General features: G+C 55.8%; 6 protein-coding genes across 6 annotated transcripts; 4 read left to right on the top strand and 2 right to left on the bottom strand.

The window, feature by feature from the left end:
* The first annotated feature begins 1,843 nt into the window (after positions 1-1,843).
* On the top strand, positions 1,844-6,002 carry B0T15DRAFT_289201 (uncharacterized protein). Its single transcript, XM_062863685.1, has 3 exons — positions 1,844-3,420; positions 3,500-4,530; positions 4,587-6,002. The coding sequence occupies exons 1-3, from the start codon at positions 1,954-1,956 to the stop codon at positions 5,905-5,907; spliced, it is 3,819 nt and encodes a 1,272-aa protein (XP_062717795.1). The 5' UTR covers positions 1,844-1,953; the 3' UTR covers positions 5,908-6,002.
* Positions 6,003-9,625: 3,623 nt separating this feature from the next.
* On the top strand, positions 9,626-10,829 carry B0T15DRAFT_403648 (Metallo-dependent phosphatase-like protein; the record flags this gene model as incomplete). The annotated part of the gene is made up of 4 exons (XM_062865219.1): positions 9,626-9,805; positions 9,906-10,307; positions 10,375-10,674; positions 10,737-10,829. 4 exons carry the CDS (start codon positions 9,626-9,628, stop codon positions 10,827-10,829), a joined length of 975 nt encoding a protein of 324 aa, XP_062717794.1.
* A 1,551-nt stretch (positions 10,830-12,380) lies between these two features.
* Positions 12,381-13,377, bottom strand: B0T15DRAFT_541694 (Rdx family-domain-containing protein). Its single transcript, XM_062869881.1, has 2 exons — positions 13,178-13,377; positions 12,381-13,068 (listed from the first exon to the last, which is right to left on the bottom strand). The coding sequence occupies exons 1-2, from the start codon at positions 13,271-13,273 to the stop codon at positions 12,589-12,591; spliced, it is 576 nt and encodes a 191-aa protein (XP_062717793.1). The 5' UTR covers positions 13,274-13,377; the 3' UTR covers positions 12,381-12,588.
* Positions 13,378-14,131: 754 nt separating this feature from the next.
* B0T15DRAFT_404295 (GGL domain-containing protein) lies at positions 14,132-14,469 on the bottom strand (the record flags this gene model as incomplete). The annotated part of the gene is made up of 2 exons (XM_062865246.1): positions 14,132-14,252; positions 14,309-14,469. The coding sequence occupies 2 exons, from the start codon at positions 14,467-14,469 to the stop codon at positions 14,132-14,134; spliced, it is 282 nt and encodes a 93-aa protein (XP_062717792.1).
* A 2,119-nt stretch (positions 14,470-16,588) lies between these two features.
* Positions 16,589-20,513, top strand: B0T15DRAFT_289003 (eukaryotic translation initiation factor 3 subunit A). Its single transcript, XM_062863684.1, has 3 exons — positions 16,589-16,751; positions 16,909-17,172; positions 17,230-20,513. Exons 1-3 carry the CDS (start codon positions 16,749-16,751, stop codon positions 20,179-20,181), a joined length of 3,219 nt encoding a protein of 1,072 aa, XP_062717791.1. The 5' UTR covers positions 16,589-16,748; the 3' UTR covers positions 20,182-20,513.
* Positions 20,514-23,632: 3,119 nt separating this feature from the next.
* On the top strand, positions 23,633-25,477 carry B0T15DRAFT_404504 (WSC domain-containing protein; the record flags this gene model as incomplete). Its single annotated transcript, XM_062865256.1, has 3 exons — positions 23,633-24,188; positions 24,258-24,468; positions 24,523-25,477. 3 exons carry the CDS (start codon positions 23,633-23,635, stop codon positions 25,475-25,477), a joined length of 1,722 nt encoding a protein of 573 aa, XP_062717790.1.
* Between the last annotated feature and the right edge of the window lie 434 nt (positions 25,478-25,911).

Raw genomic sequence — 25,911 nt, 5'->3', positions numbered from 1 at the left:
AAGCAGATACTCTGTGACATGTCGGTCGCCTGGCGTTCCAGGTTTGCCATCTGTCCAGTTGTGCGTGCTTCAGTGCCTGTTGTTATCTCTGGAAGAGTTCCGACTTAAGCTCGAAAGTGGAAGCCCAGTCCGGATGACCTTCTAAGAGTTCTCCGACTGACTTTTCTCTCTTTAGGCTCAGATGGATGAGTCCAGGCTTCAAGTCGACGGCTCTGTTCCATGGCGACCGTATAGGTGTATTTTTTGATCTGATGTTGTGGAATAAAGTCGTTCGCTGGAGAGGTGGGCCGAAGGACGATTAAATACTGCTGTAGGAACCATGCCTTATAGATTGCGATTTATTGCTAAAAGTCAAAGATGAGACCAGCGTATCATCTTGTACGACAACCGTTGAATACATCGGTTTGGAGTAGGCGATCCCGAAATGAGCTGTCTCCGGTCCACTAGGGTTATCAGGACACGGATCTCACAGGAGCAAGAGAATCATGATTGCTAGCCAGGTTGTATAATTGATCATAAGCAGAGAACAGTCCGTAGCGCTAGCTTGACCCATCCTTGGGAAGGAGAGCAATTGAGGGTATAGCCAAACGGCAGAGATTTCCGGAATTGAACCTTCGAGCCCAGATAAGCCGAATCGGCAGGTCCTTCCAAAGCTGTGTGGCATTGGGGGGCGTTTGTCTCGATAGAAAGAGCTGAAAGTAAGGGAATGGACATTGCATTTGGAGGACGATCATAAGAAGTCTGACATGAGCAATTGACTACGTAGGTAAGCTGATGGGAGACGTGTTAATAGATGTGACGGTGGTGTAAGCACAAGGGATCTAGCCAGCTCGAGAGTGGACGCCGCCGGCAAGATGGAGTCAAGTCGCTGGCGGTCGGTCTTGACCGCTGTTGCAAATGCGCTCAGGTTCTGATTGGTCTGGCGCATTCCAGTCTTGCTCGTTGAAATGATCGCAATGGGAAAGTGGAAACCAAGTTGGGGTTGATTGCCAAGGCTCGCCAGCAGCGAACACGTCATTTGGGGTCGCGGCCATCGGTCGAGGTTCAGCCCTACGAGTTGGTGCCGCCGGCAAAGACAGAAGGTAGTGTAGTGTATGGCTGTATGGATATGTATTGTACGTATGGATGTGGGAGGATGCTACCCTTCCTGCATATCCAGGGCGGCACAAGGCACGTGTATGGCTTTGAGACATCTCGGGGTCTGCAACACACCGTTTCTGTAAGATATCTGGTCCGGTAACCTGGCTGCAGTTGTGGACTTGTGAGCTTTCTACTGTGTCCTGCCAGTGTGTTTCGCAAATGCACCTTGTGGGGCATTTCGACATTTCACATGGTGCCTAGTGTGGTCTTGTGGGGTTCAGCCGCAGATCAGCGTGAAAGTTCAATTACTTCCAATTCATCAGAGTTGCCGTCGGTTTTACAGAAGACCGAGGATTTGCACCCATCTTCCCAACAAGCAACAATCCGCATTGCAACTTACCTTTGAAAATTGAACGTTGCTAGCGTGTTAAGGCGCTGCGACTTGCATGTGATAGGCGACACACACCCTGGTCTGGCGCTCGGACCTGCATGGATGCGGCTGCATTTACGTAAGCATTTCAGGCAGGGACCGCTAACCCATTTCATGGTACGAGCGCGCTGATTGGCCAGCACCGCACGACGCCTCGCGTTTTCCTTAACGTCACGTCTTCCCAAAGCTTGGACATCGCATCACGTCCAGCATCATCAGTAGTCGCAACGAGCCTCCTGCTCGACCGTGGGCACACGGCCGCGTCCGGCCCAGCGAATCAGTCCATTCTTAGCAAATGCTTGAGAAGAGCCGCTGCCCGCCCCGACTAACCCCGCATCGAGCAGCATCCCTGCGCTGACTCCCCCTTTTCCCGCGTCTCGCTCACTTGAGCGCGCTTTTTGACCTTTGCTACTCCCGAAGTGCTCCCATAACAGTCGCCGGCCATGGCTCCGGCCCCAACAACACCGAGGCGCATAGTGCGGGGCCGGCGTCCGGGCCGCCCCAGAGGATCCGAGTCCGCCAGCGCGACTCGCTCCAAGCGCAGCGTCTCCGATGCTCCTGGCACTGAACCCGCCCCGAAGAAACGTCGATACATCCCTGGTGGCCCCGGCGGGGGTGGACGCTTCGTTGACGAAGACGGCACCGAGATCCCCACCGAGTCGCTCGCCCACACTACCACCGCGCCGCGGGTGCGAGCATCCGTCGCGGCTCAAGCGCAGCCTACCCCGACCGTATATCCACGACGAGAGAGAAGCACCCGTATTCGCACAGCCGTAAACCGGGACGAGCGAGATGATATGCAGTATAGCACGGCGGCGGCCGTAGCGGCGGCAGTCGTGCAAAGCGAAGGATACAAGCCCCGCGAGGAGCGCGGATGGGAGGAGTTCCACCCAAATCTCGACATCGAGGCCACTTTCATGGTGTATCAGGCTGATGAAGTCGACGGCGTTGTGAAACCGGTCCCACCCACACCGGCTGCGCTGGCCCCCGGCATCCATGTCGACGGTACAGGCACGCCCACCAAGGAGACAAACCCGGGCCTTGCGACCGAGATGAGCGGGACACCAAGCAGACAAGGCAAACCGTCTCTCGGCAGCCTCCCAGATACTCCTGGCAGGCGTCGGGTTGGTAGGCCACCTCGGGACTCCTTCTCGCTGTATGCCACCCGGACCCTCGAGCTCGGCGCAACCCCAAAGGTTCCCAAGGTCCTTCCCATTCACGGGCAGGCGTCGAAGGAGCGTCTCGATCTGAAACAGCCTCAGTACCGCAAAACAAACCGAATCGCCCTGTTCGAGAGCAAGACCTTTGGTCAGGCGAGATATGTCGACAAGTCGATGATGAATGTGGGCTATCAAGAGAGCGACAATTTCATCCGACCGGATCGCAACCTCATCAAGGCGACGGATGCGAACATGGAAGAGGAGACCGATCAGCCGGGCGCCGTGAAAGTCGACGGTGACGCTGTACAACATCCTCCGGCTGGCACTGTCGGTCGGGTGGAATATGACATGGACGAGCAGGACGACATGTGGCTCGAGAAGCTCAACGTACAACGCAAAGCCGCTGAGCTCGACCCGATAACCCGCGAGATCTTTGAAATCACGATCACGAAAATCGAGAAAGAGTGGCATGCGCTCGAGAAGAGGATACCGAAGCCGAATCCGAAGCCGCCCCAGACTCATCGGCCGCGGTCGAGCTCGGCGGCTGCAGTGAACGGCGAGCCGCAGGCTGGGGAGGAACAAGATAGCAAATGTGCCATCTGCGACGATGGCGACTGCGAAAACACAAACGCGATTGTGTTTTGCGACGGTTGCGATCTTGCCGTCCACCAAGAGTGCTACGGAGTGCCCTTCATTCCGGAAGGACAGTGGCTGTGTCGCAAGTGCCAGCTTATTGGGCGCGGTATTCCGGTAAGTGGCCGAAAGGAGAAGAGGCGTCGCGGGCCGCAAGGCGGCAGATGTGTGCCATAGTGCTAACTCGGTACTGCAGACGTGCATTTTCTGTCCAAATACGGATGGGGCGTTCAAACAGACGAACTCATCCAAGTGGGCGCATCTGCTATGCGCCATGTGGATCCCTGAGGTGTCACTGGGAAACCACACCTTCATGGAGCCTGTCATGGAGGTGGAAAAAGTCCCCAAGACGCGTTGGAAGCTGGCATGCTACATCTGCAATCAGCGCATGGGAGCCTGCATCCAGTGCTCTAACAAAAACTGCTACCAAGCCTTCCATGTGACTTGCGCCCGCCGGTGCCGGCTGTTCCTAAAGATGAAGAACGCGCAGGGGGCCCTTGCAGTTCTCGATGGCAGCCTCCCGCTCAAGGCGTTCTGCGACAAGCATTGCCCGCCGGACTATGCCGAGGAAAACGGCGTGGCCCGCGCGACGAAAGATGCGAAGCGCTTTTACAAGCGCACCATGAAGGGCCGCATCTGGGCAGATAGCCAAGCCTCGGCCTTGCAAATCGCAGCCACCCACCGCAACGCCATCACAGAGCACCCACCGGACGAATCGCAGATAACCGGCGCAAAAGTGTCGGTGGTTCTGGGAGATAAGAAAAAGGGCCAGCCACCCAAAAACGTCTGGAAATTGCCATCCGGCGCACCCATCATTCCGCAAGCCGTTTACGACCTGGTCGAGAGCGCCCTTGCACGGTTTCCGATTCGCAAGCGTAAGGACTTTGTAGCGGAGGCCTGCAAGTATTGGACGCTTAAGCGCGAGGCACGTCGCGGCGCCGCCTTGCTCAAGCGGCTACAGCTGCAGATGGAGACCTTCTCTTCCATGGAGCTGACTCGGCGCAACTTTGCCGCAATGGGCCCCTCGGGCAGGGCGCGGCTCGCGAGGAGGGTCGAGTTCTGCCGGACACTTATCAAGGATCTCGAGCAGCTCAAGGAGCTCTCCGATGCCGTCGTGCGGCGCGAAGCAGCGAAGCTCGAGGCGGCCGAAATCGAGCAAGACTTCATCGATAGCTGCTATTTCCCCATCTTCAAGGAGATGCAGCCGATCCTCGACAAGGCGTTCCTGTAAGTGGCTATTCGACCCTGATTCCCTGCCACGGGCTGCAACTGACATATTCCAGGCTTGATAAGAACGTTTTCAAGCGGGGACTGCAGAAACTCCAGGACAGGCTGGACGAACGTTATTACACCACAACACTAGACTTTGCCCATGATCTGTGCCAGGCTATCAATGCTGGGATCAATGACCCCGCCACGGCATCAGCGGCCCAAGAGCCACGATTCGAGCCCGTCGACGCCTCTCCTTCTAAGCACAGCAACTACTCAGAGACCGCCGCCCGCAAGCGCCTGGGCAAGAGGATCCTGAAGTTACTTCAGCCATACCTCGAGACAGTCCTGAAGGCCGAAGCGGACATCTGCGGCAAGTCGATCGAGACACTGCAGAAAGAACTCGAAGGCGTCCTCGAAGCGAGCCTTGAGGTGCGGCGAGCACCTGGACCTAGCATCACAGTATCCGGCGAGGACGGCACAGGTTCCAAGCAGGACCCAGACGTCGACATGGCCAACCCTCCAGAAGAGGGGCAGATCATAGTAGTCCGCCCCAGCGGAGGCGAGGAAGATGTCGACGCCGACGCAGAGGGAGAGCCTGACGAGGCTGCCGAAGACAACATCGAAGTTGGACGCCGAGATGCGCACGAGGACACCCAGCAACCGAATAACACCCTCTCCGGCGACCAAGCCCCACCACCCAACGATGCCAGTCACCATCTTGCCAACGGTTTCCCCAAACCTCCCTCTTCCGCATCCCCTCCATCCTTGCCAGGTGGAAACTACAACAATCACCTCTCGCCCGCTCACGAACATTCCAACAACAATGATCCCCTCACCCCACCTCAATCACACGACTCCAACTCGTTGGGCTCATTTGCCGCTCCTCCGAACCAAAACCCGTCCATCACAACGACCGCCGCATCCAGCGCCACCGCAGTCGCTACAGGCAACAATCCGCTCACCGACGGCGGGGTGCCCTGGTACCTGTCCGGCTTTGAGCTCCGCGGCACCACAGCCGTCGAAGAGCGCTGGACTACGGGGCGGGACGCCGTCCGCAGTCTTAGCGAGGAACTGACTGATATGGATGAAGATGCGCTCCGGGACCTGGAGTTTGATGTCGATGAGGAGAACACGATTTCGGTTCATCGAGGGGATGACGACAACGACGGTGATGATGGGGATGCGGAAGGCGATGGCGACGCCATGGATGTGGCGCCCCCCGTGAACTCGAATGGAGGAGTAAGTACGAGGAGAGGGAGTCTGAGGAAGGCCTCTTCTCTCCAAGTTGTTAGCGGCGGTGGTGTCGGCAAGAAGAAGGGGAAGGCTGAGGTGCCAGCCGGTCAGAGATTCTCTTTGCGGAAGGGCGTGAGGAGCTCGGCGAGAAGAAGGTAGTTCGTTTTTCTGGGACATGATCCTTTCATCTATTTGCTCACTATGCGTATAACTGGAATGGGGATGTATGAGTATCTGTTGGTCTTGACATTCTTTGGGGGTCTGTTTATCCTTGCGATCCTCCCTACCCCTTTTTTGGTGCGGTGGGTTGGGGCGATTATCTTCCTATTATCTTACATTTGATTACATTCTACAGCCTCTCTCGGCGGTGCAAGCTGGAGTGAGAGGCGAGACCCTTGCGGTTATTCCAACCTTCTTTCTCTCTTTTCCCCCTTCCTCTGAGAGTTACTTTACTCTTCCTTGACCTTGATATCATCGATTCCCAGTTTCCTTCTAGCAACTTTACCTTTTTTTTTTCTTCCCTGTTATCTCGCAAGACGGAGAGCAGATTCCAGCAATCAGGGATCGGGCGTTGGACGAAGGGATGGCCCGAGGGAGGGACTTGTGTTGTCGGCATATACACCTTGTTCGGTTTATTCATGAGAGGTATCATGTACCGCGTCTATGTATGGTTCCAAGGGGCGTCGGGAGTCGGCGAGTGCTCTTGCGCTCGGTACAAATCTGCATACATTAGGGCCTCTGAAATACTGGATTTATTGTTTTCTCTGTGACTGTTCTTGCTGCGCTGGGTGACTACAAAGCTGCCATCATGGGATTCGGTGACGTTGCCTGAGCGGGCAGCAAGTTTTAAGAGGGAAAGGATTGGAACTCGAGACGCCCACCGACCGCATGCCTTTGGACCTTCCGACGGCAGGATATTATACACCCTCAGTCATTGCGGAGCGGAAGGGTGTGTACCAACTGGCACACCGAGTAGGACGAGACACCGCCTCCCAACTGTACTACAGCTCTTCCTCCCAACCTTCGGAGCTGCCCAGTCTGCTTGATTGCCAAGTCGATCAGCCGGTGTATGTACGCACGCATCTGTTACACTCGTAGCTTTCTTGCCTGCCACAAGGTTCCCTTGGCCTCAGTACAACGGCTCCTGTCAGCTCAATGCTACTCTCCGGGGCCTCATAGAAAGGCGAGGGAGGACCTTAGCTGTCCCATGGAGTAGATGCGTTTGAAACTCTGTGAATGCATGGGAAGCATGGGATTCTCAATCTGGGCATGGGAATCTGTCCGACGCGTAATAGTGCGATGTGTGCTCCTTACGGATGGCTTGGTCTTCCAAGGGGCGTTACTTTGTTTAGGAGGATTGTGCACCTATGCAGTGCTATGTGCGTGATCTACAGCATGTGGTGGTGTAAAAGATGAGCGTTCCTTTCCTTGCTATACTAGTAGTTACCGCTTCTATGATGCTGCTGCGGAGCATTGATCAACATCGACGACGAGTTAGCTGTTCACAAGTCTTTCGATGACAGAACAAGGGATAGGCCAGAACCATCTGGGGGCTTCGTATCGGAGCCGATCATGTGACCGTTACGTGTTTCTCGATGCAGTATTATGTTTGTGTCTCCTAATGGTGACATTTTGTGGCTACGGCTAACTGCTCGTGGCTGCATACGATGACAGCATCGAAGAGGGGCAGAATGCCTAGAATGCCCCGCTTGGCACAGCCGTGACGGTTCAGTGTGGGCCAGCCTCGACATACATACGAGTACGATATGCGCAGAGAGATGCTGCCATGACAGGAAAAGAGAACGCTACGATAGTAATCCGGACACGCTGTGCGTTAAGACTGTGTATCAGATCGGATGCTGATGGCTAGCATTGCTACTAGTAGCTAGGGAGACCACGGCCGGAGGTGAGTGTTAAGTGTTCCAACCAAGCCAACATCTGCTTGCCGCCCAATCGCTCAAGGGTGTGGCAGGTGGAACATCATCCGGATCGCCAGCCGACAGGGCCACGATCAGTCGCTGGGTGAAACCTCCCCTCGATCAGGGCGATAAGTAGGGGAGGCCGTGGAAAAGCATTCCTACACATTTGCATTGGCCCGGGGGGTTGAGAGAAGGGATGACATGGAAGGCTTTAAGTAACGAATCAGCTGCCATCCCAGCAGTAAGGTGAGCGGCTAGTTGTAGCTGCTCGGGAAAACTCGAGGATCTGGCCATCAGGGGGCGCAGCCCAGATCCGCTTGCGACCTTCGAATGCGGAAGCCCTCCCAAAACCCCGCCGCAACCAACAAGAGGCGGGTTGTCCTGCAGTGATCTTTGTCATCAATATCCGCGGCGGCGAGACGGAGGGTGGACCTGAGCATAAGAACTCTTGAGTCAAGTCAAGGCAGAGAGTGTCCGGGCCGCTCCGGCTGAGGCTGACCGGCACTGGTTCAAGCAGTCCTCGAGCTGTGGACGGTCAAGCGCCATAGAGAGCAGCGAGAGATGTGGACTGGCCACAGATGATCGAGAATCGCGATATGAGTCAGGCCAACCAAAGCCGCTGTTCGTATCTCCAAGCTCAGGTCGATTCATGGTTAACGAAGAATCGAGCTCCGCGTTGTTGCGGCTTGGACGGAGTCGAAGGGATCGCAATTCGACGAAGTTGATGTGAGTTGCCCAGGACAGGGGCCGACGACGAGGGGTTGAGAGTCCACTTGGCAGATTCGAAAAAGGCCAATCCCAGCCGAGATTGACGGCGCAGCGAGACTCCCTAACAGATGCGGGGTACATATGTGAGTCCGTTAGTTAACAGCTACACGATCCAGGCGTCGAGCCCCGCGTGGCCTGGCCTGGTAATTTTTCGTGGACTTTTGCGGGCCCATGTCGCCCAGCACCTGGCGGTGCCTTCCGACACAGTTGTAGCCCTGCGGAGCGCCCTTGTTCATTTACCTTCGCTGCCCGGTTGTGCCGCCGTCCAAACCTGGCCCTTTCTTCCAAACGACGCAGGCCTCAGTTTTCCCCGTTGCGCTCAACCCGGAGCAAAGGCGATTTCGTGAAAGAAAAAACACGATTACTAACGGCGACCAAAGTCCTGTCGTAGGCACCCGCGCAGTCGACATTTCACTTCTGCTGAAATCACGACAAAGTCGCGAATCCCTGCCTTGAAACATCTGGCACCCAGCAGTTTCCCACCTTCCCGGGTCCCGACCGTGGCAGTCCCAACAACCACAACATCTCCCTTCATCGAACACGACGAGCCGGCCTTGCTGCCATCCCAGTGACACACGTCCCAAGGGCGTTTCTTTTCAGAAGTATTGTCATTTTTGACATCTATTGCCGCGCCGTGCGGTAACAACGAAATTTCTGTCATTTTTCCGAGGCGCACTCATCGCCCGCCCGTCGACGCCTGCTGCTGCGAGTTGCTGCAACGGTTCTTACCATCCGGTGACGATAACAAATCGCCATCCCACAACACCAAAAGTTTTCTCCCCACTGGGTTGTTTTTCCGCGAGTAATTGAAGAAGACGAAGCAAGGGGCTTTCTGCCCTTTCTCCTTTCCCCGATCACTCATAGCCGCGGTCACTTTTGAGCACCAGGTAAGCTAAAATCCCTGCCCTTTTTTTCGCGATCGGTCACGTCCTCCCAGCCTTCGATTCGATTGCCGCGTGTCTGCGACCACAAGCGACTCTCAACCGCGATTTTAGTTTTGCACCTGGCTGACCTTGTATCCCGCTTGCTGCTAGCTGCCAGAAGTGTATCTTATCTCGGTCCTTCTTTACACTTGCCTTCTTGACGAGTTTTTCTTACCCAGCTTGTTGGGGGCCTGCGGTCACCGCCGAAACCACGTTATCTGTGCGCGCGCCCCTCGTTCCGGCTAGGAGGATTGAGGACATATTGCAATGGCGGACCAACACGAAGTCGATCTCGACTCGATAATCGACCGTCTCTTGGAGGTGCGGGGCAGCCGTCCAGGCAAGCAGGTCCAGTTGCTTGAGGCCGAGATTCGGTATCTTTGCACCAAGGCCCGCGAGATCTTCATTTCTCAGCCCATCCTGCTGGAGCTTGAAGCGCCCATTAAGGTGAGAAACCTTGTTTTCCTCGATGGGTCGAACGGCCGCTCTCGCGTGGCCTCTTCTCCCCTTTGGGCTCCTCTGACTAAACTATCGTGTCTTGTCCCAGATTTGCGGCGATATCCATGGGCAATATTATGACCTGCTCCGCCTCTTCGAGTATGGCGGCTTCCCGCCCGAGGCGAATTACCTCTTCCTCGGCGACTACGTAGACCGGGGCAAGCAGTCGCTCGAGACCATCTGCCTGCTGCTCGCCTACAAGATCAAGTACCCCGAGAACTTCTTCATCCTGCGGGGCAACCACGAGTGTGCGTCCATCAACCGTATCTACGGGTTCTACGACGAGTGCAAGCGCCGGTACAACATCAAGCTGTGGAAGACGTTCACCGACTGCTTTAACTGCTTGCCCATCGCCGCCATTATCGACGAGAAGATCTTCACTATGCATGGTGGTTTGAGCCCCGACCTGAACTCGATGGAGCAGATCCGCCGTGTGATGCGTCCGACCGATGTAAGCGAACAGATAACACCGCTTAACCTCTCTCCCTGAACTTGAAGCTGACTTGTTGGGCCTCTAGATCCCTGACTGCGGTCTGTTGTGCGACCTTCTCTGGTCGGATCCAGACAAGGATATCACCGGCTGGTCCGAGAATGACCGCGGTGTCTCCTTTACATTCGGCCCGGACGTCGTCTCCCGCTTCCTCCAAAAACACGATATGGATCTCATCTGCCGTGCCCACCAAGTCGTCGAGGATGGCTATGAATTCTTCTCCAAGCGCCAGCTTGTCACGCTGTTCAGTGCGCCCAACTACTGCGGCGAATTTGACAATGCCGGTGCCATGATGAGCGTGGACGAGAGTCTGCTCTGCTCTTTCCAGGTTCGTAGGCGTCATATCCAATACCATGGCGTCAGTCCGGCTAACGGTCCCTTTTCTCCCAGATCCTGAAGCCCGCAGAGAAGAAACAAAAGTACGTTCACGGCCTTGGGGGCGGTAGCCGACCCACTACTCCCAGGAAGCAGTCCAAGTCGTAAGATAAGGGTTTATACGAACTTTTCCTCTTCTAGGTTCGGGCGCGGTCGATAGACTCTCTTGTGACGACACATCAAACCACCACAGCCAACGGAACCAATCTCGATCTCGTCAGTTCATCCACTGCCTCCGCGTTTTTGATCGCCAAGGGCCCCGTCCTTGTCATCCTGTTTCTTTCGGCCAATCCGCCATCTTACCGCGAACCTCGGCCGCCACCCGCGGCGTCACCGTCATCAACCAAGCCAAGCCATGTGTGTCTCTTAAGTAATGTCATAGACGGAAAGGCTGTATTGACACAGGGATTTTCTTGGGGGGGGGAACGAATAACGACTCTCGACATTTGTCACTCCTAACGAAGGACGCACAACCCGGAATGTATAGATATGTGGTGTTGACGTTGCGCTATCGGCAGGGGCAGCCTAGGTGGTGGCTCGGTCCTTGAGGAAGAAAGGAGCCACAACTGGAGAAAGGGAGTACCATGTGCTTCCTCCGGACGGCGCGGCTGCTTGCTGCCAATCTAGCCCAAACCCTTCCATAACCTGAGTCGCTGTTCGCTTCCCTAGGCCTTTCATGTCCACTCAGCATATCTCGGCTTGTTCAGGTTCGGCGTGGTCTGCATGAGGCGGTCTTGGGTCGTTTAGGAGCGGCATGTACAACTGAATTTTCATGAGCAATCTTTCTCGTCTACCTGAGCTGCCTCTACGTTTATCTGCCTGGGTGCCGCGTTCTGAGCCTGACTTGACTGTTTAGTACTGCTTGCTGCTGCGGGTGATCTGTTACCCGCGGCGCTGTTGATCTTCGTGATCCTGATCCTGCTTCTTAGATGAGGAATTCTAATTCGAGGAGGACGCCTCCCCTCAGAACAGTGTGGTGTAAATAAGACACAGTGGGTTATCCCTTCCGTTAACTTCAAACCCATCCTACGAAACTCTGTTGTCGTGCTTCCTCGGAGGTGAGGGTGTGAGGGTGTCGTCAGGGCCTCCTGCAGTCCGAACCATAGATTGGAAGGGAGGCATTGGGCGCTGTTGAGGTTGTAACGTAAAGGCGGGGGGAAGCTGTTGAGTTGCGAGGATGGAAGGGACAGAGAGGTGATGATGTTGGTGGAAGAATCTCGAGAGATTAGGGGTGTTCCCTATTTGGTGCGTTTCTGTATGTTTCGCGGTTTTCTTTTCCTCCATTGGTGGCTGTGGTCAGTTTATATCCTGGGGAGTACGTAGTGGGAACTTATGTGTAGGCAAGCGAGGTCTTCTAAGCATGACGTAAATGTGTAGCGTGTGATATAGCTCGCATGCCTTCTCTGTCGGAGCCCATGCAGACGGATGAAGGTAGGGAGGGGAGTGGGGAGGGTGATGACCGGCGGGATATTCTGGCTTGGTTGACGAAACGTAACGAGGGTGGTTTGTCCTCTGCTTAGCCACTTACTACCCTCTCATTTCTTTTTTCTTCTTCTCTTCCTTCTTTGTCTTTCTGTTTTTCTTTCCTTTTCTTTCCTTTTTTTCTTTTTTTCTTTTTTTTTTTTTTTTTTTTTTTTTTTTTTTTTTTTTTTTTTTTTTGGTGTGTGCTCCAGGCACTGGGCTCGGTTGGCTGGGAGACTGATAGTATTCAGGAGACAACACCCCTCTCCTTTGACACCATCCCAATTGATCGTGTTCGCGCCAGCCAACCACAGGGTCATAGGTATTGAAGGACTCAAGCCGAGAAGGACCACGAAGAAACTTGACCGTCCCCCAGCCGTATGATTTAACATCCCCATACCTTCCGTCACTGACAATCCTCACATACTTCCTCCCTTTGTCCTTCTACGCTGCGCACCCTCGCTTTATCCCGCTTTTCACCACCCTCCTCCTCCATCTTACGCTCCTGAGTCGCCTTCCCCTCTTCCCCTTCCTCCTCCTTCCGACCAACAGCACCCTCCTTTAACCCCGCCTTCCCACCTGCCTCCTCCTCACCATCATCATCATCGCCTTTCCTACGCCGCGCATAGTCCCGATCGACATGCCCCAGATCCCTCCCGGGCTGGATCACGTCCCTGACCCGGCGCTTGAGCTCCTTGGTCTCGGGGAAGCCAACGTCGACCTTGCGGTCCCAGAGCACAGTCCTCCGGGTCGCTGCTTCCTCATCCGCGCTGTTGGCACTGGAGGAGCTGTGGGTGATCTCGACGACAAAGACGCCGCCTGTGCCGGGCTGCAGGGCGACTTCGCCTAGGGAGGTGGAGAAGGTGGATAGTAGCTCTTGGGCGTACTGTTTGTCGTCGTCGTCGTTGTTTTGTGTGGTTAACTTTAACTCCAAGGGAGACGACGGTTCAAAGAGTTTGTTGATCTACCTAAGGTAATCAATAGTCGGAACTTACATATGCTGCTCGTAGCATCCATTTACATTGCGTGCAGAATTGGATGGTAATGCGAGGTAGCCGTGGCTCAGCTGCTACTTGGGAACTTTCGGCCATTGTATCTGGAGTGTGTATTGTTTGGACCTTTTCCTAAGCTTCTAGGTTGGTGAGTGGTAAGTGGTAACTCTGAGAGGCTGCAATCATTGAGCGTCCAGGATGCGTTGAGCTGCGTCATTTGATGGTTGCGAGTTATTGTACGGATCCGTACTGTACTGTACTGTACTGTACTGTACCTCGAGCTGCAGCTCTACTCCATCAGATCCTCCCTCGACGAACGAGATGTGGCTATGCGGTTACGATCTAGCAGTCGCTGTGGCATAACACTAATAATGGAAGGCTTGATTTAAGACCCGTGTCATTCACCAGTTCTCATCTCGTGAACCCATCGAAGGAGCCGTGGGAAACCTTGAACCTATATACACATAAATAGAAGAGCCCAGGACAAGGAGGGAAGCCAGGCCAAATAGAGCACGGCGGTTAGACAACATAAATGAAAAAGAAACAGAGAAGGATATAAGGTATTACACGCTGAAGAGCTGCGTAGCCAGCCTGCGATCCTGCCCAGAGAATAAAAGGGGTATGAGTAGGAGCGTTATCGTAGGAAGCCGTGCCGTCATCCCGTCCCTTTCCATGACCCTTCCTTCCTTGTCCTGGTAAATTTTGAGATTTTTGTTCTCGTACAGGCGTTGGAGTGTGCTGGATGATGGATGCCTTCGCTCCTCCAGGATAATCCATTCTGCCATGCCCGTGCCATGTGGTCCGATGCGGTTTTCAAGACGTCGGCGACACAGAGCGGAGGAAACTCGTGCGCAACTGCGATGCCGACACAACTCCAGAGACACAGCCGAGTTGCCGGGACGCGCTCAAGCTCGGAATCGGCCCGTTGCGTCCGAGCTGATATTCCTCATAGCAACTCTACATAACGATACAGCACCCGCCGTTTTGTTGTGGCGCGTACGGATCATCTCCCTTGGGCACCTGACCCCAAACGCTAGGCACCATGTAATCTCGGGTGCTGTTGCAGTAGGCGATAATGCTATCGACACCGGATTAGCGGGAACTCCCAGAAGCGACCCCGAGTGTGTATCTTACCTTTTAGCGGCCTGGCTCACGGGGATACGTTCCCGCTCGAGGTCCTCCCGTAGTCGCGAATTGAGCTCCGTAAGCCGGCGGAGCTTGAGGTCGGCCATGCTCTGCTTGTTCTTCCTGATTTGCGACGGGTCGCCGACATCGCGCGATGTGTATTGAGGCATCTCGGCAAGGATGATGAAAGAGATCAGGGGAAGCGGAGATCGTATATGTATCGTGGTCCGAGACGAGGGTTCGCCGGGTCGTTCTCGAATTTCAACTGCGGCGGCGGCGGCGCACGCGGCGTAGTTTCTTCGTCGTCAAGGTCCAATGGAGAGAGCGGCTCGGCTATCGCTGCGATCGTCTGGCGCCGCTGGCTTCCGCCGAAAGGTGAAAATTGCGGCCTGAGATCGCGACCGAGGGGTCGCTGTTTATTGTATTCGTGCTAGTACTAAACAATGGTAAAGTGTCAGTCAATTGTTTACAAAACTTCATTTGCACCATTCCACATTATTGACGTGGCGAGCATTTTGCTCTCATTTGTGCCCTGATTCCTTCCCGTCCTTGCTGCTCCTGTGCTGTTGCCCAGTCGATTCGCTTTCGCTATCGATCGCAGCACACGCACAGTATACCAGACGTGTCGAGAGATGCCGGAGCGGCAAATCAAGAAAACACTGTAATTGGAATGTATCAGTAGGAAAGAACTCACCAAAGGAGTGAAATGGGATGTATGAGGCCGGGTGTGACGTCTGGCGACGGATTCCAAAGGCGCTGTGATTGAAGCTGGCAGCTTTTGGAATGAGGAATGGTGGGAAGCGAAGAGGAAGGGGAGACGACGGGAAGGGCGTCGATGTCCGTGCACCATGCCGTTCCTTTGGAAAATGAGTTGTCCAAAGGCGGTTAGAATGGACCCACCACCAGCATTCGATCGGTTGCAGGCCTGTCCCCTTCTCGAATCTCGGTCCCCACCGGAAAGACTTTCCGCAGCCCGAATTTTCAAAGGACAGCCGGGAAATGACGCCCGCATGTGTCTGACTTCGGCATCGTGCACTTTGTGTATACAGAATAAAGAGTAAGGGAAACACAACAGAGCGATTCTTTCTCGAGGGACTTGAACGTTATTCGCTGCCGCAAAAGTTCAAACGACCGTAGCCCTCGACTCATTGACGTGCTCTAGAGCACGCTAGTCCCGACCGGCCAAGGTTCAACGCGACTGCTCCTGAACTGCGATCAGAGTGATTCAGTGACAAACTGCTCACTAGCCACCTAGCAGTCGGCGCCGCCAGAGATCTACATTCAGCGAAACTTTAACTCCCTTCTGCCGCCTGCGTTGCTTCTGGCCCTGTCCAAAAGTGATTTACATGTGACCTAGGGTAGGGGTCAGTTACCAGTTACCCTTGTAGCCAAACCGCCGGGAAGCAACCATTGCCGGAGGTGAACGAAGATCTGCACGGGGAACAGAATTCTCATCGAGAAGGTCGAAAAGGGACACACTCAGGGTTTCCACGTATAATGACACGCAAGGAGGCAGGAGGGCCGACATCTCCGTGACGACTAGGTATCCGTATTGTATGTACATAAGGTAACTAACTCGGAAGGGAATAATACGCCGGACTAGAGCCTTGGTCCCGTACTGTGTAGTCACCCGCTGAGGAGCATTGAACTTCTCAACACTAGGAATATGGATGCCGGAAGCTTGAAGTAGGAACGGAAACCGAGTGCTAGAAGACATAGATCGTCAAGTAGATGTACATAGATCAACACATTGGCTTGCGATCGTACCTTCAGTTCCTACCTCGATGCATAGACATCCTTCCACGACTCCCCGATACAGAGATACCGACCGGGACTAAGGTATCATTCTCGAGTTCACTTGTCTGAGGCCCAAGTCCTTCGGGGTGCTTCTACACAGTAGATCAGAGAGGACAAACATCGGTCACGTAACCCCCTAGTAATTCGCATCTGATCATCATCACAATACTATCTTCTTGACTTGGCGTTTTATTATTGTTCTTAATCCGGCAGGCCCCGCCATTTGCATCGAGAGAGACTCCCCCCACCTTTCGCAACCCCTCCGTTTCTAAAGGTAGCGTCACCAGGAAAGCTGGACTGTACAACATCAAGTCAAAGTGTGAAACTGCCATACAGTACTTCGGAGGAGAGTGACAGGCCTTGACTGGCCCTGGAACACCCTTGGAGAAGTTCCAAGTCGTCAGAGGTGCTGTTTCCGCCTGACAGGTTGTCAAAGTGCAATCACGTGATCTGCATTTTCCGCCCACAAATTGAGGTCACCAAACCCAAAGTTGCCTGGTCAGGGCTTCGCCAACAGATTCTCCACGAGGCGAAAAATCTCTGGACAGCGCCAGCCAAGTCGCCAGCAACCCCTCCCGCTGCCTTGCGCTGCACGGTAAACCATCAATAGATCTCCTCGAGACCTGCCGCCGCGCAGAGGAGATTGCCCATCATGGTAAGCCGCATTACTGCGCGATTGCGTCGCCGGGGATGAAAGGCAGTGGCAACCCATTTCCCGTTGCGAATGCCCCTCCCCGCTTTGCATGTCCATCTGCAATGTCGCCCTTGGGTCGCCAGCTTTTGTTGTCGAGCACTGACTGACTGTCGCGCAGCCTCCTCCGCCGCATCAGAAACCCGAGAATGTCCTCAAGCGGGCTCACGAACTCATCGGGGTCAACCAGGCCCCCGCCGCCTTGACCCTGCTGCACGAGCACGTCACGTCGAAGCGGTCGCGCAATGTGCCCATCGCGTCACTCGAGCCGGTTATGACCCTGCTCGTTGAGCTGGCCGTCGAGCAGAAGAAGGGAAAGCTCGCCAAGGACGCTCTTTATCAGTACAAGAACATCGCACAGAACACCAATGTCGGGACAATAGAGGTGCGTGGGGCATCGATAACCTTGCGCCGGGCTTGCTGGTACTGACCGGAATCACAGCTGGTGTTGAAGAAGTTCATTGAGCTTGCGGCCGAGAAGGTCACCGCCGCCCAACAAAAGGCGGAGGAAGTCCAATCGAGCATCGAAGCGAGCGCGACGACGTCCAATGTCGAAGACCTCGAGGCGAGCGAGACCCCGGAATCCATCCTTTTGGCCACTGTCTCTGGTGAGCAGTCGAAGGACCGTACCGACCGCGCCATCGTTACGCCCTGGCTGAAGTTCCTGTGGGAGGCGTACCGCACTGTTCTGGATATCCTCCGCAACAATGCCCGGCTTGAGCTTCTTTACCAGAGCACAGCCATGCAGGCCTTCGACTTCTGCCTCAAGTACACGCGAAAGACCGAGTTCCGCCGGCTTTGCGAGCTTCTTCGCAACCACGTCCAGACTGCCGCCAAGTACTCGGCTCAGATGCACGCTATTAACCTGAATGACCCGGATACCCTCCAGCGCCACCTGGAGACTCGCTTTCAGCAGTTGAACGTTGCCGTCGAGTTGGAGCTCTGGCAGGAGGCTTTCCGCAGCGTGGAGGACATCCACACCTTGCTGAGCCTCAGCAAGCGCCCGCCCAAGAACATCATGATGGCCAACTACTACGAAAAGCTCACTCGCATCTTTCTCGTTGGGGAGAACTACCTCTTCCACGCCGCGGCTTGGTCGCGGTACTACAACCTGCTGCGGCAATCTGCCGCTCTCGTTGCGACGGGTCAGGGCAGGAAGTCTGACAACCCGCCCGCGAGCGAGGCTGATCTGCAGCGGGCTGCCACCTTCGTTGTTCTCTCGGCTCTGTCCATCCCAGTCATCAGCACATCACGGTCTCGGGGTGCCATGGTTGACTTCGATGAGGCGCGCAAAAACAAGAACTCGCGGCTGACGCACCTTCTCGGTATGTCGCAAGCGCCGACTCGGGCCAGTCTGTTCCGTGATGTTCTGTCCAAGGCTCTCCTGCGCCGCGCTCGTCCCCAAATCCGGGATCTGTACAACATCCTCGAGGTGGATTTCCACCCCCTTTCCATCTGCCAGAAGATCTCCCCGATTCTTGCCCAGATTGGCGCCGATGAGGAGATGCAAAAATACATTGCCCCCTTGCAGCAGGTCATCCTTACTCGGCTGTTCCAGCAGCTCTCTCAGGTGTACGAGACGGTCGACCTCGAGTTCGTCCAGAGCCTAGCGCAGTTCCCGGAGCCCTTCCAAGTCACACGTGCTACCATTGAGAAGTTCATCATGAACGGCAACAAGAAGGGTGATCTCGCCATCCGCATGGATCACGCCACAGGCGTGCTGAGCTTTGATGTCGACGTCTTCTCCTCCGCCAAGGCCGTTCATGCGGGCTCGGCCGCCGGTTCAGCTGAGAGTGAGGCTGGATCTGTCCAGCGTCTCCAGAGCACTCCCTCACAGATCGTTCGTTCTCAGCTTACACGTCTGGCTGAGGTCTTGTACACAACGTGCCGCTACATCGACCCGTCTTTCAACGAGGAGCGCATCAAGGCTCGCGATGCTGTCCTCGCTCGGGCTAAGGCCGCTGCGGAGAAGGAGCATCTTGACATCCTGGCAAGGAAGGAGATCATTCAGAAGCGTAAGGACAAGGCCTCGGAGGCGCAGGCGCAGAGAGAGAAGGAGAACGCTCGGAAGAAGATGCTCCAAGAGCAGGCTCTACAGCAGGCCGAGGCTCAGCGGTTGGCCGAGGAGCAGAGGATTCGGGAGCAGAAGCGGTTAGCCAACGAGCGTGAGCAGATCAAGAGGAAGGAGGTTGAGAGCATGCTCAAGGACATGAAGTTGGACGACATTGATGTTGAGGATCTTGAGAACCTCGACAGCAATAAGATCCGCATGATCAAGCTGCAGCAGCTTGAGCGGGAGAAGAACAGCGTTGCCGAAAAGCTTCGTGTCACCGGCAAGCGGCTCGATCATCTGGAGCGTGCGTTCAGAAAGGAGGAAGCCAAGAAGCTGCCGGAGGATTATGCCAAGCAGCGGGAGCATGACTTGGCCGCCTACGAGCTGATCAAGGCTCAAACCCTCAAGGAGGCTGAGCTCAAGCACAAGGAGGATCTCGAGCTGAAGCACCGCTTGAGCCGTCTCATGCCTTTCTACGAGTCCTTCCGCGCTGAGCTGCACGAGCGCCGCCGCGACCAATTTGAGAAGCGCCGTCGTGATGCCGAGCGTGAGCTGGAGAGGGCGGTCGCCCAGCGGAGGAAGGAGTACCGCGAGAAGAAGCTGCGCGAGAAGCGCGAGCGTGAGGAGAAGGAGCGTGCTCTTCGGGAAGCCGAGGAGCGCGCGGCCAGAGAGAAGGAGGAGGAGAGGAAACGGCAGGAGGCCCGCAGGGAGGAGCTGGCCAGACTCAAGGAGGAGCGCGAGAAGGAGCGGGAGAGGGCCAGGGAAGCCCAGGCTCGCCAGCAACAACGCGAGGAGGAGGCCATGGCCCGGCGCCGCGCCGAGAAGGCTGCCGCGGCGGCCGTGCCCATCCGGGGACCGCCCGAACCGACTCCCGTTGCGGCTGGTGGCCCGCCCCGTCTGCCGCTTGCCGGCACCAAGCCCAGCTGGAGAGAACGCGAGGCGCAAAAGGCTGCTGCTGGTGGCGGCCAGGCTCCTTCCGACACCGCCCCTCCCTCGGCACGGCCTGGTCCCCCGGCCATGGAGCGGAGCGATTCCGGGGACCGGGCAGCCGCGGCTGGAGGTCCGCCCCGCCTCAACCTTGTCGGTAACAGGAGTGGCCCCAGTTGGCGCGAGAAAGAAGCTGCCAGGGCTGCCTCTGGTGGTGCTGCGCCGCCCTCCGAGCGTGCTGCTGTGCCGCCCAGACTCCCGGCCGGCCGTGGTGTCCCCATGGACCGCGTCGGCTCAGGCCGTGGTGGTGACAGGGATTCCAAGGACAATGGACCTGCACCGGAGCCGCTTAAGGCAAGCGGTGCCCCTGGCAAATACGTGCCGAAGTGGCGGCGGGAGAATGCGGGCAACTGAGTAGACCCGGCTGCGGAAAGACGCTGAAAAGATGGAATGGAACGGAGGGCAGACGGGCCGGTTTCTTTCCCTTTTCCACTCTCGTTGGCATTGCAGGTGTTACGCACACGCACACACACACGCACACACAAACACCTATTCAGGGTCCGGTTTCTTCTGCAACAGCACATAAAGGGTTCGGCTCGGTCGGTCTGCCCTCCATGATTGTCACGGGGCATCGTCTGCATTTGTAGAGTACAAGCATCATGTCGTCACGTCTCGTCACTCACGTCGGTCACGTAATGGGGGAGGGCGGGGCAATGGGCAAGTTGAGAATGGCATACGAGAGATTTGTTTTCCTGCTTTGATTCCCGAGATGACGGTTGCTATTTATTGTCCTGCTGCGTACCTACCTATCGATGCGGACGGACTATTCCGTACAAGCTCGCGGATACATCTCTTTGCAGATCACTAACGGAAGCCTAGACTTGAATACTTCGGCCATGTTTCTTTCCAGTCCGGCACAGTAGGTATATGGCGTCAGCCCTGGCCTGCCGCCTGCAGCTAAGGGCATTTGCTTCGCTGTCTCGGCGATATTGTGGATAACCTATACATTTTCTCCCGCCGGGCGTGTCTCAGATGCGATGAACAGAGAGAACAGCTCTAGAAAGGAAGGCTTGCTTCCATGAGCCCCATGCTTTGGGTTCATCTTCAACTGCACAGCTTCAGCTTCTGCACACATAGGCAATATATGACCTACATGCATGCAGTACAGACAGTAGTGGCTACAGGTAGGCTAGCTAGGCTGCGATTGTGTAACAGCAAGGTCTCAAAAGAGAGAAATGAGATACTCTCAAAATAGTACGTCCGTAGGGTTAGATACAGACGAGATGGTTACACTATCTCAAAAAGAAAGAAAAGATGAACAATTACTCAAATAATTGCCAATCCTCTTGTGTGCTGTGGTACACAAAGTCACAAACACGTCTCTGGCTTACACACGGTAGTAAGGCTGGCAGTGGGGGGGGTTCGGCAGATGTTGTAGCCTTCGATGGGGAAAGCCGGGGAACGTAGACTAACGTTAAGAAGATGGATCGCTGCAACATCGTCGGAATCTCGAAATTTCATCAGTCGGCCCGGCTGCAATGGATCGATCGATCACCAGAGGGCCACAGGGTGGACAAGGTGGATTGGATGGATGATGCCGGGCTGAGTTATTTAGGGTTGGATCGCGTGTGGATCGTGGAGCCTGGCGATCGTGGTCGAGCTCGAGGTCGAGACCTTACATCCATGTTATGTAGTAGCCGAGTAGGTATCTAGTACTACCTAGTACAATCCCTATGTTGAGGTCTGCTTCTGCTTCTGCTTGCTTCATTTTACGCTATAACTACTATAGAGGACTGTGGGTGGTTAGTTATGTTTCAGGAGCTGAATAACCATTTGTCTCGTAAACGTCTGTTTCTATTTCGTAGTGGGCGGGGCATACGCCTTGAGGCTGCTGCTGCTGTTGTCATGCAGTTTAGATATGTTGTGATTGTTTAGGTGACCGAACCGTGTCAACACTAGGGAGGTACGGATGCGGTTGATGGATAACCATAGGCAAGGCTTGCGAGGAATCGGCGCTCGGCAGTGGTTGTCTCGGAGCTTTCCACTTGCTACGGTTAGCGCATGGGCTTTCGAGGATCTCGATGGGCTTGCTCAGCTGAGCCTCGCTTATTCTCTATTGGGTTAAGTTGTTGTTTGTTGTTGGGCTCAGCCCGAGCGTCGACGGTTTGAATGCCGACACCCACTGCCGTTGACCAAGAGACCCCCATAGGTAACTCGCTCCGCCCATGCCAGGAGATCTACCTAATTGAAGTCTTGGTATGTCTCTCTCTCAAACATCAACAAACGACCGACTCCATCACGGCATCTATTGAGCAGCAGCAGGAGAATGTCATGGTAGACTCCAGAGTGACGAAGACCTGCGTCGAGTCCGCTAACTAACCTAAGCTCACCTTCCTGGTTCCCGTTTGTCACGGTCACACCAATATTTGGCACCATTAGCCAATCGCACGGGAGGCGTCTGCACCTTGTATTATATGACGGTCTCGATGCAACAGCGGCACATTGCTACCGCTTAGTGCAAGCAGACGGACACGAGCGGCGCAATGCAGTGTGCGAATACCACCTCAGCTCAGCAGCGTGACAGATGCGGCAATGGAGAGATGCAAACTCTCAATATTGCATGCGCACGTCTCCTCATAGCTACAGCTACAGCTCCAGCTACAGCTACAGCTACATGGGTCAGCCGCCAGGCAGAGACGACGGGAAGACTCGGGGGTTTTGCTGCATCTCCCTCTCCCTTGCTTGCTGGATGGCCGAACTTCCCAAAAATAAACAACGCCGAGTAGAGGTTCGAGAGCCGCGGCATCTCAGTGGTTCCCAACACTTCGGGCGTTTGTCTGTATGATAACAGAAGACCTGCTCCGTACCTGTAAATGTCTTACTATGACGCCAGCATATCGGGTAGGCTATGAGGGGCAGTCCGAAAAGGCAGTTGAGGAGCGACAGGGTAGGCCGGAAAATTTGGGGTCCAACCTTGGAGGCACAGCAGGGAATGGGCGAGCAGGGGTCTATGAGGTCCAGAACTGGGCCCTAGCTGACGCTAATGCAGGTACGGATTACGCCCCGCCAATTACGGAGTGGCCCGGGCGGGGCGTCTCCATTGATTTCCCGTTTGGTTCTTGTCGGTTTTTGGTCAACCCTCGCCTGTTCTTGCTCTGTTTTCCTCACGATCCAGTTGCATGGAAGCCCGGTCACTCACGCACCCCGAGCTGAACTCCAAGGCGACAGACAGCACCGCCTTCGTGTTGAATCTACTACCGCTCATTGCACCACATGAGCGCCTTCGACGTATGATGTGCGCAGCGGTTGAGGCTGTCGCTCGGACGTGGCCAACCCCGCCGCCACTGATGTTTGTTGAACCGCCTGGCTCAGTTGCCATCGCCGTTCTCGAACGCGAGCTTCGAGCTGTTTCTTCCTCACCTCTGCGCCCGTCCCGCTGAGCGCCTTGGCACCTTGGCTGTTGCCAGAAACAGATACGTTGTGGAGGAGGCGCCGTGTCCCTGCAGCAGCCCAAGCCAAACCGCCCAATCTCTGCTTCCACGCGACGGCGGTGCAGTGGTGACTGTGCGTCCAGCTCATACGGTCATACGCCGAGCAACCCTGACCTGGTCTCAATGGATATCTCTTCTTGCGTTTGGTTTTCCAAGGCCCCCAGTGCAGGGCGAGTGATAGCATGCATATAAAAGAAAGCCATTTCCCCAGTCGTTTGGCTGATATTCCTGTCCTCTCCTTATACTTAGGGTCGTCGTCCTCACCCAGTAGCAAGTGAAGATCGAAGCCTCCAAGATCTCATTGTGCCTGTCCACTCGCTTCTTGTACACCCCGTTCTTCTCCTTCCCGCTCAACCATGGCCGCCCTCAGGACCATGGCCGCCGCGATGGCGGCAGTGGCTCTTGTCGGCAGCGTCCGGGCCACCGAGAACCCCCTGCCGCCTTGCTTGGACCCCTTCCAACCGTTCGTCTACTCGGGCTGCTTCAGCGAGGCGAGCGGCAACCAGCTCCTGCCGTACCGCAGCCACAGCGCGAGCGACGACATGACGGTCGAGAAGTGCGTGGCCGAGTGCAAGGGTAACGGCTACCGCTACGCCGGCCTGGTCTACTACGGCGTGTGCTACTGCGGCCAGACGGTCAACGGCCCGAAGGTCGACGAGGCCCAGTGCAACCTCCCGTGCAACGGCAACAGCACCGAGACGTGCGGCGGCAACGGCATCTTCTCGGTCTACCAGGACCCGACCTTCTTGCCCGTCGAGGACGTGACCATCGAGGACTACCACCCCCTTGGCTGCTGGTCCGACGACTCGAGCATGGGACGCGCCCTGGTCTACCGCCAGGACAAGGTGGACGGTGCGTCGCTGACGACCGAGAAGTGCCTGCAGGCCTGCCGGGACGGCGGGTTCCCGTTTGCGGGCACCGAGTTCGGCGGTATGTGAATGAAAAGAGAGCCGAAAGCCCGCATCTTTGGCCGTAGCACAGCTGACATGAGCGAAATAGGAGAGTGCTACTGCGGCGTTGTCATCGGCAACGGCACGGCTGCGGCCCCTGCTGGCGACTGCAACATCCCTTGCAACGGCGACTCGTCTCAGACCTGCGGTGGCCGCTCCCGGCTGAACCTGTTCGTTGCCCATGAGCTGCAGTCGCTTGAGCCGTGCGGCTACGAGCCGCCCGTGTCGAGCAGCACCACGCTCCCTCCGTCGTCGACCACGTCGTCTTCGTCGTCTACCTCTTACCCGCCCTCGGAAACCTCGACGACGTCCAGCTCGGTATCTTCTTCTACCTCTTCTTCCTCTTCCTCCTCGTCGAGCTACCCCCCCATCACATCGACGACGACCACATCAACCACGTCCAAGACACCGACCACGACAACCAGCAGCTCCGCCTGCGTGAGCACCACCGTTGTGCCGCCCACGTGCGAGTGGAAGTGTGGCAAGTGGTGCTCGTCCCCTCTGCCGGACTGGGACGATGACAAGAGCTGCAAGGGCGCCTGGTCCAACTGCGCGCTGCAGGTCGCCTCCTGCTTCAAGCACGCTGGCTGGCCCGACGTGGTCGACTGCTTCGACTTTGGCGACTGGTGTGCCGACATCTCCAAGTACTGCAACAGCAAGCCCCCCTCGGGCGGTTGCCGCAAGGCCGACTTCTTCGGCAAGAAGCCGCCCAAGGGCAACAAGCCGCCGCAGCCGACGACCATCACCGTCACCACGACGTGCAAGCCAACGTCGACCAAGCCCCCTACTACTACCACCCCGACCACTTCCTCTACTACCAAGTGCCCCGTCCCGACGCCGACCAACATCTGCACCCAACCATCCAACCCATACTACGGTTACGGGCCGGGCAAGCCGGTGGGGGGCATCGAGATGCCGGTGGTAACCTGCAACGACCTGGCCGACGACTGGCCGGCTTATCCCTTCAAGCAGTACACGGACCCGGACAGCCGCAAGTGCAAGAAGTACCCCCGCCCAGGGTGCGCCAACGCCTGCGCCGATGCGTGCAAGGAGCAGTACGAGGACTGCCTCGATGTGTACGCGCAGGGCTGCAAGACCAGGCCCAACCGCGGGCGGAACTATTTCGAGGCTGTGGAGAAGCGGACGTTCCGGTGGAATGACTCGTGGGAGTCGGCTGTGGGCAAATGCAAGGCGCAGTATGCCGATTGCTTGAAGGTTAACAAGGGCGTTACTGGGGCCAGGAAGTGTCCTAAGTTTGGAGAGTGGTAAGAGTGGTAAAAAAAAAGGTACCTATAAGGGGGGGTGAGGGGTGGTGTGATCTTCTGTGGTAGTAATGGTGCCTACCAGTTGGGTAGGGTAGTCCGAGGACGGTTATGATATTATCGGGACTCTGACACAGCTTCTTACACTCCTTATTATTAGCACAAAAGTGAATATTAATACTTGGTACCTATGTAAATCGGGGATGTCACTGAGTGTTGGCCTTGCTGTAAGAAGCACCGCATAGGTATTAAATAGGGACTCTTCAAAGATCACCGGAGCTAAGCTCTGACAGCGCAATAGATACCTAGTAGTCAAGCTCATACTAGTAGTAAGTCTGATCTACGTAGATTGATCAATACTAGGTAGAGTTGATTCATGGGTTAGTGCTAGAGCGTCACGGTATCATAATCCTGACGTCAGTATTAAAGGAACCGCTCTCG

Source organism: Chaetomium strumarium (genome assembly GCF_033439665.1).
Source record: "Chaetomium strumarium strain CBS 333.67 chromosome Unknown B0T15scaffold_7, whole genome shotgun sequence".
NCBI lineage: Eukaryota > Fungi > Ascomycota > Sordariomycetes > Sordariales > Chaetomiaceae > Chaetomium > Chaetomium strumarium.
Note: the sequence above shows the minus strand (reverse complement) of the source record. Positions and strands in the feature narration are given on the sequence as shown.

Bases quoted from the DNA above. Each gene is read 5' to 3' on its own strand.
- B0T15DRAFT_289201 (XM_062863685.1), top strand. From the start codon at position 1,954: ATGGCTCCGGCCCCAACAACACCGAGGCGCATAGTGCGGGGCCGGCGT. The intron at 3,421-3,499 runs GTAAGTGGCCGA...TCGGTACTGCAG, and splicing joins TTATTGGGCGCGGTATTCCG to ACGTGCATTTTCTGTCCAAA. The intron at 4,531-4,586 runs GTAAGTGGCTAT...GACATATTCCAG, and splicing joins ATCCTCGACAAGGCGTTCCT to GCTTGATAAGAACGTTTTCA.
- B0T15DRAFT_541694 (XM_062869881.1), bottom strand. From the start codon at position 13,273: ATGGCCGAAAGTTCCCAAGTAGCAGCTGAGCCACGGCTACCTCGCATT. The intron at 13,069-13,177 runs GTAAGTTCCGAC...GACGACAAACAG, and splicing joins GGATGCTACGAGCAGCATAT to TACGCCCAAGAGCTACTATC.
- B0T15DRAFT_289003 (XM_062863684.1), top strand. The intron at 17,173-17,229 runs GTGCGTGGGGCA...CCGGAATCACAG, and splicing joins CCAATGTCGGGACAATAGAG to CTGGTGTTGAAGAAGTTCAT.